Source organism: Hyaena hyaena, unplaced genomic scaffold (assembly GCF_003009895.1).
Source record: "Hyaena hyaena isolate Hyena2069 unplaced genomic scaffold, ASM300989v1 scaffold_231, whole genome shotgun sequence".
NCBI classification, from domain to species: domain Eukaryota; kingdom Metazoa; phylum Chordata; class Mammalia; order Carnivora; family Hyaenidae; genus Hyaena; species Hyaena hyaena.
In genome coordinates this window covers 265,046-279,552 of record NW_024080862.1, presented here as the reverse complement: position 1 = coordinate 279,552, position 14,507 = coordinate 265,046, and the positions used below count along the sequence as shown (strand labels likewise).

Below are 14,507 nucleotides of genomic sequence, written 5' to 3'. Positions count from 1 at the left end.
TTTTGATAGGGATTGCATTGGCTGTTGACCACTTTGGAGAGTATTGCTGTCTTAGCAATATTAAATCTTCTAATAATGTGAACATAGGGTGTCTTTTCATGTATTTGAATTTTCTCTAATTTATTCCAGCAATATGTTGTAGTTTTCAGTTTATAAGTCTTGTGCTTTTTGGAGTTAAACTTATTCCTTAATATTTTGTTATTTTTGGTGCTATTATAAATGAAATTAAAAAAAATGTTTATTCATTTTTGAGAGAAAGAGCAAGTGGGAGAGGGCAGAGAAAGTGGGACAGAGGATCCCAAGGAGGGCTCCATGCTGATAGCAGAGAGCCTGATGTGAGGCTCAGACTTGAATCATAAGATCATGACCTGAGATGAAGTCAGATTCTTAACCACCTGAACCACCCAGGTGCCTTAAGAGGGAATTGGGCTTGATTCCATGACTCTGGGATCATGACTGACTGAAATCAAGTGTCAGATGCTCAACTGACCGAGTTAACCCAGGTGCCCCAAAATTGTTTTCTTAATTTCATATTTGGATTGTTAGTTGCTGGCATGTAGCAGTACAACTGATTTTTTGTGTTGATCTTGTACTCTAAGTTTCCTCAAATTTTTTAATTAGCATTTTTTGGTGAATTCTTTAGGATTTTCTATATATAGATTATGTTACATGTGAGTAAGGATAGTTTTACTTCTTTCTTTCCAACTTGGATGCTTTTTCTTTTTCTTATCTAATTGCTCTGGCTAGAACTCTAGTACAGCATTTAATGTAAGTGTGAAAGCAGACATCCTTGTCTTTTTTTGGTGATTTTTAGGGAGAAAACTTATAGTCTCACCATTGAGTATAATGTTAGCGGTAGGTTTTTTTTTTTTTAAGTTTATTTATTTTGAGAGAGAGTGAGCGGGGGAGGGGCAGAGAAAGAGAGGGAGAAAGAGCAAGAATCTCAAGAATCCCTGCCCATGCAGAGCCAGACATGGGGTTCAAACTCAGGAACCATGATACTATAATCTGAGCTGAAATCAAGAGTTGGATGCTTATTGACAGAGCTGCTCAGGTGCCCTGCTGTGGGTTTTTAAATACTCTTTACCATGTTGAAGAAGTTCTTTTCTGTTCCCAGTTTGTTTTTTTTTTCTTTTCTTTCACAAAAGGGGTAATGGATTTTACCTGATTTTTTTCTCTGTCAGATGAGCATGCGTTTTTTCCCCCCATCCTATTAATATATTACGTTGAGTATTGTATGTTCAACTACTTTTGCATTCCTAGAATAAATCCCACTTGGTCATGATCTATAATTCTGTTAACGTGTTGCTAGTCTTTTATTGAGGATTTTTGCATCTGTTTTGATAAAGGATATTTGTAGTTTTTTTGTGATGGCTTTATATGGTTTTGGCATAAAGGTAATGCTGGCTTCATGGAATGGATTAGCAAGTATCTTTTGTTGTGAAAGGATTTGAGGATTGATGTTAGTTTTCTCTAAATGTTTGTTAGAGTTCACTAGGAAAGCCATCTTTCTCTTAACACTTTTGGGATGTGTCTTAAGAGATTAATTTTGCTGTTGCTGCTTTTCCCAGTTTTTAGATCTTCATCATAAAATTTTACTGTTGAAAAAAATTGGTGTAAATTATTGTGTTCCCCCCACCCCCCAAGGCCCATTGCTAGTATTCCTCAAGATTGTCTAGGTCATGAAAAAACCAGAAACAACTTAAAAAAACTGTTGTAGACCAGAGTATACTAGGGAGACATAACAACTAAATACTATGTGGTATCCTGGATGAGATCTTGGAACAGAAAAAGGACATGAATGGAAAACCTGGTGAAATCTGGATCAAGTTAAGTTTATTTAATGATAAAGTACCAATGTTGGGTCTGTCTGTCTTTCAGAATAAGAGCACAAGCCAGGAAGAGGGAGGGAGAGAGAATCTTCAGCAGGTTCTATGCTCAGTGTGGAGCCCAATGTGGTCTTAACCAGCTGAGCCACCCAGGTGCCCCTCACACTTTTGATTTCAAAACTTACTACAAAGCTACAGTGATTAAAACAGTGTAGTCCTGGCACTAAGATAGACACATATGCCAATGCATAGAACTGAAGGTCCCTGATGCTTAACCAGTTGAGCCACCCATGTGCCCCTCAATGTTGGGTTTCTTAATTTTGAAATTATGCTGCTATAAAGTAATATGGTGGATTAGGGAAACTGAACTGGTTGAGGGGTATATGTAAATTCTCTATACTACCTTTGCAATTTTTTTTGTAAATCTCAAATCATTCCAAATACAGTTATTTTAAAAAATGCATAGTGTATGGTGACTAAAAAATATAGCCTAGGTTTTCTTCAGTTAAAGTCAGAGGTCCGTATTAGTCACACCTGCAGTATTTCCTTTTTTTGTGACGCTGGCCAGAAAGACTAAAAATGTTGATTCTTTGGGTACCTGGGTGGCTCAGGCAGTTAAGCTTCTGGCTTGAGCTCAGGTCATGATCTCATGGTTTGTGAGTTCAAGCCCCGTTTTGTGCTCTGCGCTCACATTGCGGAGCCTGCTTGGGATTATCTCTCTCCCTCCCTCTGCCCCTCATCTGCTCACTCTCTCTCTATATCTCTCAAAATAAAAATGTTCAAACAAGGAGTGCCTGGGTGGCTCTGTTGGTTAAGTGTTTGACTTTGGCTTAGGTCATGATCTCACTGTTTGAGCCCCGTATCATACTCTGTGCTGACAGCTTGGAGCCTGGAGCCTGCTTCAAGTAAAAAAAAAAAAAAAAAGAAACAACAACAATAAAAATGTGGATTCTTCTCTGCAGAAAAGAGGGCTCTAAATTAAAAAATTTTTTTGTTTGGCGGGGCGCTTGGGTGGCTCGGTCGGTTAAGCATCGATGGACTTTGGCTCAGGTCATGATCTCATGGTTCATAGGTTTGAGCCCCAAGTTGGGCTCTGTGCTGACAGCTCAGAGCCTGGATCCTGCTTCAGATTCTGTGTCCCCTTCTCTCTCTGCCCCTCTGCCCGTGCTCTGTCTCTCTTGGTCTCTCAAAAAATAAAATGTTAAAAAATTAAAAAAAATTATTTTGTTTGGAAATAGTCTCCTTTGGTGACATGAATCACAGTGTACTGTTAGAAATGCTGCTACTTTATTAAAAAATATTTACATTTTATTTTATTTTTTAAAGTTTTAAAAAAGTTTAATTTCTTCATCCAATGTGGGGCTCCAACTCATGACCCTGAGATCAAGATTCACATGCTCCTCTGACTGAGCCAGTGAGGCACCCCACAAATATTTACCTTCTAGAGAATTGGTGGTATTTTTCACATGTATTTCCTTTGGTCTTATGGTAGATATCTTCAGAAGACTTAATAATAATTCTAGGTCACATAGTAATCCCTTTCTAGTGTTAAAAAGTGTTTTTATAGAATGGTTGCTATTTCTGTGAAAATACAAATTTTGCAGGGAAAGCCTGACATTTTGATCTTAAGACTACTTTGGCAAAGAAGTTGGTCTGTAGACCATCTAAATATTTGAGTTTCCTTTATCCCTTTTGGCGCCCCTTATAAATAAATAAATCTGTCTTCCTTATGTGGATGTCTCATGGCATCTCCGTTAAAGCTTGTCTCAGCTCCGTGTCCTTCTGTATCTGTGGGCTGACCACTCAACCACCAACTTCTCTGCCTCTCTCCATCCTCTCATGCTCCTTCTAGGAAATCAGCTGGGAGAGAGTAAGAAGCCTGAAGGACAAATGGGTTTATAATGCTCCTCCTCAACTTTCATGTTGGTAATGATATACTTTAATTCTTGGTCTTTTGTTAAGAATCAACAGAAATGTATTATTTATCTTTCATAGAACTTACAAGACTTACAAAGACTTACAAGAGCAAAATATTTTGGGGAGTGGTTTTTGCTACGTTTTCTATTTAAAAAAAAGTAGCTTTAGGGACCCTGGGTGGCTTAGTTAAGTGTCTGACTTGATTTCAACTCAGGTCATGATCTCATGGTTCATGAGATTGAGCCCCACATCGGGCTCTGCACTGATAGTGTGGAGCCTGCTTGGGATTCTCTCTCTCCCTCTGTCCCTCCCCTGCTTGTGCACACGTGTTCTCTCTTGTTCTCTCTCAAAATAAACTTAAAATATATGGCTTCAAAGTTTTGGACCTCAGAGATGTAGTCTAGGGATTTTTGTATGTGTGGTATTTAGGTATATGCATTTTTTTGAGCGGAGAAAGGGACCCCAGCTTTTTGTCTGATTCCCAAAATGGGTTCCTGATCCTAGAAAGGTAAGAGTCATAATTTTGATCCAGTTTGTCTTATTCGATAATCAAGCAAACAGTGGTTGGGTGAGGGTGAAAGGGCTTGAAGAGTATTCCGGCTTCCAGTGCTGGGTTTACCACTATACCACAAATAAAATTATCTGAGGGGGCTCAGAGTTAAGTTTTTGTTCCTTGCTCATCTCTTTTCTCCTCCTTTCTCACTATAGGAAGTATGTCTGGTTTATTTGCCTGTATTCATGTGTTATTAAATTTTTGATTCCTTAGGCCAAGCCATGACTACAGTAGCGGTGCATGTGGACTCCAAAGCTGAGCTCACTACCCTGCTGGAGCAGTGGGAAAAGGAACATGGCAGTGGGCAGGACATGGTACCTATCCTTACCAGGTATGAATGAACAATTATGTTTTTTTTTAAAAAGGAAAAACTGGAGAGTAGTAGGGAAACATTTTTATCTTGACTGTGAATTCTAAATCCATCTTTATCTCACTACTACTTGAAGCTCTTTAAATTTCTTACTTTTCCTCTGAGGCTGTAGTTCTTACTCTCTTTTTTAGGTTCTTCTCTTGTCTGTGTTTCAATCCTAGGGTTTTGTTGGTGGTTCTCTTTTCTCCTTACCCTGAGTATTCTACCTAGATAGTTTCATTCCTGTACATGATTTAAAACCTTATTCTTAGGTTCACTTTAAAATCTTTATTTCTGCTTCATGTCTCTCTTTTTAAAAATTTCAGACCTTTGGGGCACCTGGGTGGCTTAGTCGGTTAAGCGTCCGACTTTCACTTAGGTCATGATCTCGCAGTTCCGTGGGTTCTGGCCCCGCGTCGGGCTCTGTGCTGACTGCCAGCTCAGAGCCTGGAGCCTGTTTCAGTCTGTGACTCCCTCTCTCTCTGACCCTCCCCTGCTCACGCTGTCTCTCTCTCTCTCCTAGAAATAAATAAAAATACTAAAAAAAAAAAAAAATTTCAGACCTTTTTCTCAGCTGGTTGGTGTACACATCTTTACCTGGCTCTTTGCAGACACCTGAAACATACCATGTCTAATAGAGCTTATTCATCCTGCCTTCTTTCTCTTTCACAGTTTGTGCTTTTGTACTCTCTGCTTGGAGTACATAGTTTCAAACTAAAAACCTGAAAACCATCTCCCCAGTGTGTTCCTCTACTAGCACAGTTTAGTCGCCAAGCCCTGAGGATATCTGCTTTTTCTGCTTCCGCATTCTCCTTTACCACTTCCTTCATTGGATATTGATCATGTCTTGACTGAGAAGGCAATGTGAATTTTCTCTCCATCTCCAGTTTACCCTCTTCTAATACATCTTCCTCTTGGCTGAAAGAGTCCTCTTTCTAAGCACAAATCTGATTTTTATATCTTTGATCATAATTCTTCTTTGACTCCATTTTTCCTACCGAATAAAATATAAACTTTTTAGAGTAGCCTAGGAAACCATTTATAATTTGGCCCCCACTTCCTTTTTCTGCCTCACAGTATTAGTCTCTTTCAATAAGGAATAGTACCATATTTTGTAATGTCTGTGTATCTTTACACTTGCTGTTGCTTTGGCCTGAAATGCCTTTCTTTGGTATGTCTGTCTGTCTGGCAAAGAATCAGTTGGAGAATCATGTCTGTAAAACCTTCGCTGAGTTTGATATTTTCAGATAGGTTTGGGCACTCCTTTTTTTCTTTTTTAATACTTTCGTTGTTCATACGCATGTATATGTATGTGTGTATACACACACACACACATAAAATGTGGTATAATTATAATAACCCCCCTATTTTTAACTCTAATCACATTGTACTATAATTCTTTACTTTTTGCATGTGTCACTTTACTAAATTTTAAGTTTTTTGAAGACCGGTACTACACTTTTTTATTGGTGTTTTCTCGGACAATAACTTGTGCATGCCTGGTACATAGTAACTATTTGGGACATAATTTTACTAAATGATTGTATTAAATAGGAGAATGAAAAATAAAGGCTGGAGAGGGATGCCTATGGTTTTTCTAAGTGGGAGGTCCCTGGAACATGGGGATTTTTAACATCTAATCTTTGAGACAGCAGAGAAAAAAGCCTTTTGTTTATGTAATGATGTAATCTACAGGAATAAAGAGAACTATGATCTTTTGAAAGTTTAAACAGGGATAAATGCTTTGTTGCTCTTGATACATGGGGAACGTGTGAAAAGTGCAGTTTATTTATTTTTTTTTTTAGGAACAGGATTATTGCCGACTGGTAGAAAGTGGATTTAAATTTGTAGGGGCATTGGAGATTAGGAACTACTACTGATCACAAGATAACAGCCACAGTGAATTAAAGAATCTAAGTATTGTGCAGTTAAAACATGGACTCTTGGTATAATAGTCCATAAAAGGAGAGAATCATAAATAGGATTAATAATGTTAGTGGTAGATTCACCTAACTGGAAAAAATATTTATTGAGTACATAATACTAAAGATACTCAATGTTTTTGGGGAGCCTGGGTGGCTCGGTTGGGCGTCTGACTTCGGCTCAGGTCATGATCTCATGGTTTGTGGGTTTGAGCCCCACATCAGGCTCTGTGCTGACAGCTAGCTTGGAGCCTGGAGCCTGCTTCAGATTCTCTGTTTCCCTCTCTCTCTGACCTCCCCTGCTTATGCTGTCTGTCTGTCTCTCTCTTTCTCTCTCGCAGAAATAACTAAAACATTAAAAAAAAAGATACTCAATGTTTTATTTTCAAGAATATTTCACATTCATGATCCTATGTGACTCTCCGCTTTGTCACTGTGCTATGATACTCAGTAGTGCAAAGCCTAAATAGAGGGGCTCTGTCTTTAAGAAGATCACCATCTGGGGGCAACTAACCAATATGAAACAATGCATAGTAGTACAAATTAATATATAATGAGGTGTTAAGTTGGGCAATATGGTTCCTTAATATTGCAGTGGTTATGAGTATGGAAAAAACTTGGATGAGTCAGTTTCTTTTATTCACTTAACAAATATTTGAGGACGATTTGTGTGTTGGAACTGTCAGACACTTCCCTGAACCTCAGTTTCCTCATTTGTCACTAAAAGTATCACTGAGAGCTACATTATTAAATGGCAGCCTTCCTTGGAGCTACTTGCAAAAGACAACATAGACAGTGGAAACCTAAACTTAGAATTTTGGGTTTTAACTCCTAATTCCAAGTGGGCTTTCCAGTGCAGGATGTGGTAAAGGTTTTTTGGAATAGGGACTTGAAAGATGGTAGACACAGCTTGATGAAAAGTAGAGAAACAAAGTTTTCCTAGGAAAAGTGAAAAATGTAACTGAGAAAAGCATCAAGGGGAGAAGGAATTGAGGCATGTTTTTGTGGCAGTGAGGAAAGGGCCCTTACCAGAGTGAAGGGTGAATATAAGGTAGGAATGGAAAATAAAGTTAACATAGAGCAAGATCTTTAAGGTCCTTCAAGGTTAGACAGAAAGTTTAAGAGCTAGTAGGACATGTTAAAAGTACACTATTTTTGAAAGAGGCAGTTCCCATCATCCAAATTGTGGGTGTGGTAGTTCACTGGATATTTCCTGAAGTTCTTTCACATGTCTATGGTCTCTCCTTTATGCCCACCTCAGATGAGTACATGTTTTGGTATAGTCCATGAACAGCAAATGAATTTCAGGCTTGCCTCTTATTTGCCACAACTTTCAGAACTTTTTTTTTTGGCAATTTTCCTAAGAAAAATACATGTTTTTTCACCTTTGACATTTCATTTACTACTTATGTTATTTTAGTTATAGTTAAGCCTTTGACTTGATTCTGTGAAAAGGGACTAGAATTAGGCCAACCTATGTGAGTGTTACCCAAGTCCTATGGTTTTTTGTTTTTTTTTTTTTTTGAGACATATACTGTACAGTGCTCTGCTTGATGGATTCTTTACTTACAAAAATATCACCTATATCATGTTAAAGAACATGAGTACTGCCTCCGTAAGACTCCTTCCTGCCCCATCCCAGTCAAATCTACCTTAAGTTGTTTTTCTGTTTGTTTTTTTGATTCTCAATTTTCATTGTTACCATACTTAACTAGCTTTCACATGCCAGGCTTTGTTCAAAGCAGAGTACATATATTAAACCTCAAGGAAACTCTGTAAGGTAGGGACTACTCCCCTCATTTTATAGATGAGGCACAGAAATGTTAAATAACTTGATCAAAGTCACACACAGTGGAAGAGGTATGATTCAAACCTTAGCTATCTGGCACCAGAATCCATGTTTTTAATTTCTGTCCTACATTGCTTAGTTTCAACTGAAGATACTAGTAGATTTTATGATATATAATTCTAAACATATATTATGTGACAGCCCTTTGTGGCAAAGAGAAGTTTCAGAGTTTAAAGGGAAGGGTAGATAGGGTGTCTGGGTGGCTCAATCAGTTAAGCGTCCAACTTCAGTTCAGGTCATGATCTCACAGTTCGTGGGTTCGAGCCCCGCCATCGGGCTCTGTGCTGACAGCTAGCTCAGAGCCTGGAGCCTGCTTCAGATTCTGTGTCTCCCTCTCTCTCTGACCCTCCCCTGCTCATGCTGTCTCTCTCTCTCTCAGAAATAAATAAAACATTAAAAAAGATTATTAAAGGGAAGGGTAGAAAAAGTAGAAATATTTTTGAGACCTAATGGGGAAAATATGCCAGAGTGGGCAAGAGTTTTTGCAGGGAGCTTAACTTTTAAGACTAGGAAGTATAGTTTTGTAGAAATAAAGCATATAGGAGAGCTGGAGTTAGGACAGAGCATGACAGATATTGGAGAGTGTGATAGCCTTATATTTGATTGTTGTTACAGTAGGTTAAAATATCAGTCTTGCGTAGGGTATTCAAAATGTGATTTTTCTTATTTCAAAAAGAAGTCATGAATAAAAAAAAAGACTATCGATACATGTAACAAGAAATGTGGATCACTCAAAATATGCTGGGCTAAAGAAGCCAGTCATAAAAAAGAGTGTAAATGATTCCATTTGTATGAAATCTTAGTACAGGCCCCAAAACTAATCTGTGATGAGAGAAAGCAGATGAGTGATTGCTTGGGGTATAGGTGGGAGCTTAGGAGTTGGGGGTCGGGGGAATATGTCACAGGCTGAAGTAACAGCACTTAGGCCCTGAAACCATTGTGAACTTGTACTCTCTGAAGAGCAGAGAAGACCATGTGACTGAAGCTTATTAAAGTGAAATGCAGAGTAGAAGTCAGAGATGCTGACAGAAGCTGGGTTAGTATAAGCCATAGTAGTATTTGGGTTTAATTGACGTTATTGTGGTAAGTTGTTGGAAATTGGAGAATGAAGTGTCAAACATTGAAGCTGGAAGTTGGGGAAAAGGTGGTTCATGCATTTGATGATGGTGTTCTGGACAGGGATAGGAATGGTCAAGATTTAAAGAAATGATTGAGGGGCGCTGGGTGGCTTAGTTGGTTAAGTGCCCGACTCGATTTTGGCTCAGGTCATGATCTCATGGTTCTTGAGTTTGAGCTCTGTGCTGGGCTCCATACTGACAGCTTGGAACTTAACTTGGGTTTCTCTCTCTCTCCCTCTCTCTCTGCCCTTCCCCTGATTGCACTCTCTCTAAATAAAACTTAAAAAAAAAAAACAGACTGAAATCAGAGACTTTGTAGGTAGCGCCAACAGGAATTGTGGGAGTGAGAGAAAGGGAAGGTTTAATGACTCCTAGGTTTTTTGGCTCCTGAGGGGATGGGAGTCCAAATTTTTTGAGATAGGAAAGTGGAGAGAGGAATGAATTTGGGAGTTGACATTGTTTTTATTTAGATCTCTGTGTTCTTTAGGAAAGTATCTTTTTTCTAACTTTTTACCTTTATTTTACACTTTGTTGAATTGACTATAGTAGGTGGTGGTACATTTTTTTGTATGCTTGTCTAGAGTTGACCCTGTCTTCCCTTTGTGCTAGGATGTCTGAATTGATTGAAAAAGAAACTGAAGAATATCGTAAGGGAGATCCAGACCCATTTGATGACCGACATCCTGGTGAGACCTGTGTTCTCTTAACCCTGGTTCTAATTTTCTTCTAAAAGAAAATAGCTTAATAGGAAAATTTTAAATTGAAATAGCATCTTTTATGCTAAGTTTTAAGACCATCTAATTGTTAAAATATTGCTCAAGGTGGGGGTAGTAAGGAAAAATAAATCCCTGAAAAATTGAAATCTTTGTAATATTTACATATCAAATAGAAGATAAGTAAGGAGCTAAATTATGTAGGTATGCATTATTGACTCCATCGGTATGATTACTGAAAAAGAGAAAAATGTTCTCCCTTTCTGACTTTTAACCCAGAAGAGATTATTCTCTGTGCCTTAAAAAAGTTTGCAACAAGTTATGAACTTGGATTCTTTGAATGAGTAAAAGGGATAATTATCCTTTTACCAATGAGGAAATGTAGTTGAAAATACATCAACGCCTTGCTTTATTTAGGAAACTGGTACTTGAAACCTTGAATAATAAACAGGTTTCTTGATGTCTGCTTTAGATTCTCAGCAGCCAAAGTATGCCATTTCATGTTAATTTGGTTTTATTTTGGACTAATGAGAACCATGACAATCCAGTCTGCTTTGGCATAGAATTTGGTATGATACAGAACTATCTGAGACTTTAGACGTTGCCATTTTATGTTTTCTCTAAGGTAGGGTACCGGTGGGAAAACAAATCAGACTTTCTCTGTGTAAAGTGGGAAGCAGTCCTTTGTGGAAAAAAGAGCTATTGTATGTGTGGAGAGATAGGAGAATGAGTGGATTTGTAAAAATAAGAACATTGTATACCCACCTGAATGGTACAGTTTTATTTCTATTTCCTAGACTTTTGTTCTCAAATATAAGTAGGCTAGGTATTTGAAATTGAGTGTCCAGTTATTTATGTGATATTACCTATTGCTCTTGTTGTAGACATCCTCACTTGTGACTTTGGAGGACTATTCACCTATTTAACTCTTATCTTCAGTAAGGCAATCAGAGCATAAAGAAGTACAAATGTGAATGTGAGAGAAGAAATTAAGTTAACTTATGGGGTGATGAAAAGAATTAAAAGAGAGATGATCATGCTTAGTGACCTTGGAAGGGCCTTGGAAAGGATGAAATGGTAATGAGGAAGAAGGGAAAGACAGAATGATGATTGATACAGTTTTCAATAGAAAATTTTAAAGACCATTTTTTCCTCCCTACCTCTTACATTATTAGGTATAATTTGTATTAATAAACATGAGTTTTGTCATTTATTAACAGAGAAATATGTTATTTGAGGTCTTCATCCAGTTTTTATGATACCATCCCGTAACTTTTCTTTTTGTGATTTACTTTGGAATACTGATTACAACTTGGGAGAAACTTCATAGCAGTGGCTCACATCTTTTCTTCATCCTAAATTGTGTTTTGAGTTTCACTAAATTTGCCACTCTAACAATCTTAAAGGAAAATTAAAATAGATGGTATCTGTTTTAAAAACCAATAATTCTACCAGTCATTAATTCTTTTACTTTTAGTCTTGTGTATTGAGTAGATCTAGGTTCCTGGCCTTTCTTTCCCCAGGAGCTCAGAAGTTAAGATGGCCAAACTTACCATATCTTTAGAGTTGGTGATTACTTTGTGGGATTCCATTCCTGTGTCCTGCCCCCACAACCTGGAATATCATTACAGGTTTGAGGATGCATTTCTGCTACTTTTGGCATATAGTTGAAAAAGAGATTAGATTTAGAGTCTTACCTCCTCTAGGCCATCCATCAGAAGTTGTGCTTCCTACCTTAATCTGGCTGGGAAATCAGGGGTTTTCTTTCTCTTAGGCTCCTTTATGATTCTTTTTTTAGACCTTGTGTACTCTTAGTAATGCTGGTCTGGGTCTAGTGCACATTTATTTAATTTAGCATGGCTGTGTAGGCAATGTGCTGGGAGATGGGAAAGTTAGAGAGCAGTGTTTTTATATTGTCACTTTTAATTTTAGTCTCAAGTTTTTATATTGTCACTTTTAATTTTAGAGAATGTTTCTTATGAAATCTGATTCATCAAAAGAATTTTTCTTTGTTTCTGTTTATTTTTGCTGGCATTTTAATGGTACTTGTAACAACCCAGGTGCCTTTCCAGAGTCTGAGTTGCTTGATTGGGATGACTTACTCATTCCTTTGTTTGTTCCTCCCCTCTTCTTTTGGTAGGTCGAGCTGATCCAGAGTGTATGCTGGGCCACTTGCTGAGAATACTCTTCAAGAATGATGATTTCATGAATGCAGTAGGTTTGCTTCTTACTTTTCTCAAGGGATTATCATCAGCGGTTGCTATACCTTTATTGTTTATAAATAATTTGCTTTCTCTTGAGGTCTTGACAAAGTTGGGAAAAGAGTGGGTAGGTTTATTTATTTATTTATTTATTTTGGTATTGGTTCAACCAGCTAAGAGTCATCACGGATTTCTTTCTTACCAAAGTCCTGGTTGTGGCCAAGGTGTTTTCTCTTTGGTTGGTTGAATATGACAAGGACTCCCAAGGCATCTGTGCTTATCCTTGGGCAAGATGATTTTGAGTTTGAGAATATAGACATTTTCTTGAGTTTCTGAATAGAAAATTCAGTGATGTATGAGGTATGATTCTGCACTGACGGCTGTGGTATGTGCGCTGGGCATGTGGAGGGAGAGAAAGTTACCTTCTCTAACTCAGGGCTGTTGTGATGTAAATGAGGGGGGAATATATATAGCATTCACAGCGCCTGAGACATAGCAATTGTTCAGTAAGTTATAGCTGTTAGGTTTGTTTTTGGAGGCTGAATTGCATGATCCTTGAGAGCATGGGTTTTGGAGTCCATGTTTTGGGTTTAAATACAGCTTCACTGTTCACTGATAGTTTGATCTTGAGGCAACTTAAGCCTCTCCAAACTTCATTTTCTCCAAGCTTTATTTTCCTAATCTATAAAATAGAGATGATCTTCCCTTTAAAATGTTTTTGTAATCTTTGAATGAAATTAGTCTCAAAAAGTGCTGTGCTCGCTTTGGCAGCACATATACTTAAAAAAAAAAAGTGCTTAGCACAAAACCTAGTACATGAGGGCTCAGTAAGTACTAGCTGTTATTATTATCTGTATTATATTAACTCCAATTTATTTCTTGATCACCACGGTCTCTTCTCTGCTTCTCTGGAAATGTCGAGCTGCCTTTTAGATATCTCGACCTGGATATTCCCCACAGGCACCTTGAATTCCACCTAATGGTTTGCTCTGTAATCTGTTTCTCTTGTTCTCTAGATCAGTAATGGTGTCCTTATCCAGCCAGGTAGAAGTTATCTTTTATTTTTCCAAGCTCTCTTAATTCAGTTACACTCACAGGTCTTATCATTCCCTTTCATTTAACTTTACAAACCCCTCCATTTCCTTATGCCCTTCTTGGCAGACCTTAGTTTAGCCCCTACCATCATCTCTCTCTTGGTTATTGCAATAACCTCTTAACTGGTTTCTCATCTTGTTGTCTTCTCTTCCAGCCTATTCTTCGCTTTATAGCCCAGAAATTTTTCTAAAATGCAAAAAGTGATCATGGCATCCTCTTGCTTCTAATCCCGTTAGTGGTTTCCCATTGCCTTCATGATGAATTTTAAATTTCTCAGTTTATAAACCCAATCTTTCTCTGGCCTTTGTTCTTTCAATTTTAAATTCTTGCCCTTTGACTTGTCTCTCCTCCCCACTCTTCCTTAGCTACTCCTACTTGTCCTTTACATTCTGGCTTGGAATCCTTTCCCTTCTTAAGCCTTTCTCTGATTCCTCTGCACGGTTGTGTGACCTCCTGTAGACTTCTATAGCATCCTGTACTCAAGATAATTTGTTTTTCCAACTGTCAACTCTGTTGGATTATGAACCCTTTGATGGTGGGACTGCATCTTATTCACTGTTGTATACCCAGCACAGTACATAATGCCACTTAGTAGTAGAGATTCAATAATATTTGAATGCTAGAAGGAAAGTTTTATTAATGCATTTATGTATGTTTATAATTTGTATATAATAGTAAATGTATTTATTTATTTATTTATTTATTTATTTTTTTTTTAAATTTTTTTTTAATTTATTTCTAGGAGAGAGAGAGAGAGAGAGACAGCGTGAGCAGGGGAGGGTCAGAGAGAGAGGGAGTCACAGACTGAAACAGGCTCCAGGCTCTGAGCTGGCAGTCAGCACAGAGCCCGACGCGGGGCTCGAACCCACAAACCGCGAGATCATGACCTAAGCGAAAGTCGGACGCTTAACCGACTAAGCCACCCAGGCGCCCCTAGTAAATGTATTTATAGTAGAAGTAC

General features: G+C 38.0%; 1 protein-coding gene across 5 annotated transcripts in view; it reads left to right on the top strand.

Annotated features, from left to right (window-relative positions):
• Nucleotides 1-14,507, top strand: part of DCAF1 (DDB1 and CUL4 associated factor 1) — an 86,811-nt gene that overhangs the window by 11,634 nt on the left and 60,670 nt on the right. For all 5 annotated transcript variants that reach the window (XM_039243623.1, XM_039243626.1, XM_039243625.1 and 2 more), the window contains exons 2-4: nt 4,513-4,630; nt 10,147-10,223; nt 12,391-12,464. In XM_039243623.1, coding sequence (XP_039099554.1) covers nt 4,521-4,630; nt 10,147-10,223; nt 12,391-12,464 — 261 coding nt within the window. In that variant the 5' untranslated portion in view covers nt 4,513-4,520. The remainder of the gene's footprint in view (nt 1-4,512; nt 4,631-10,146; nt 10,224-12,390; nt 12,465-14,507) is intronic.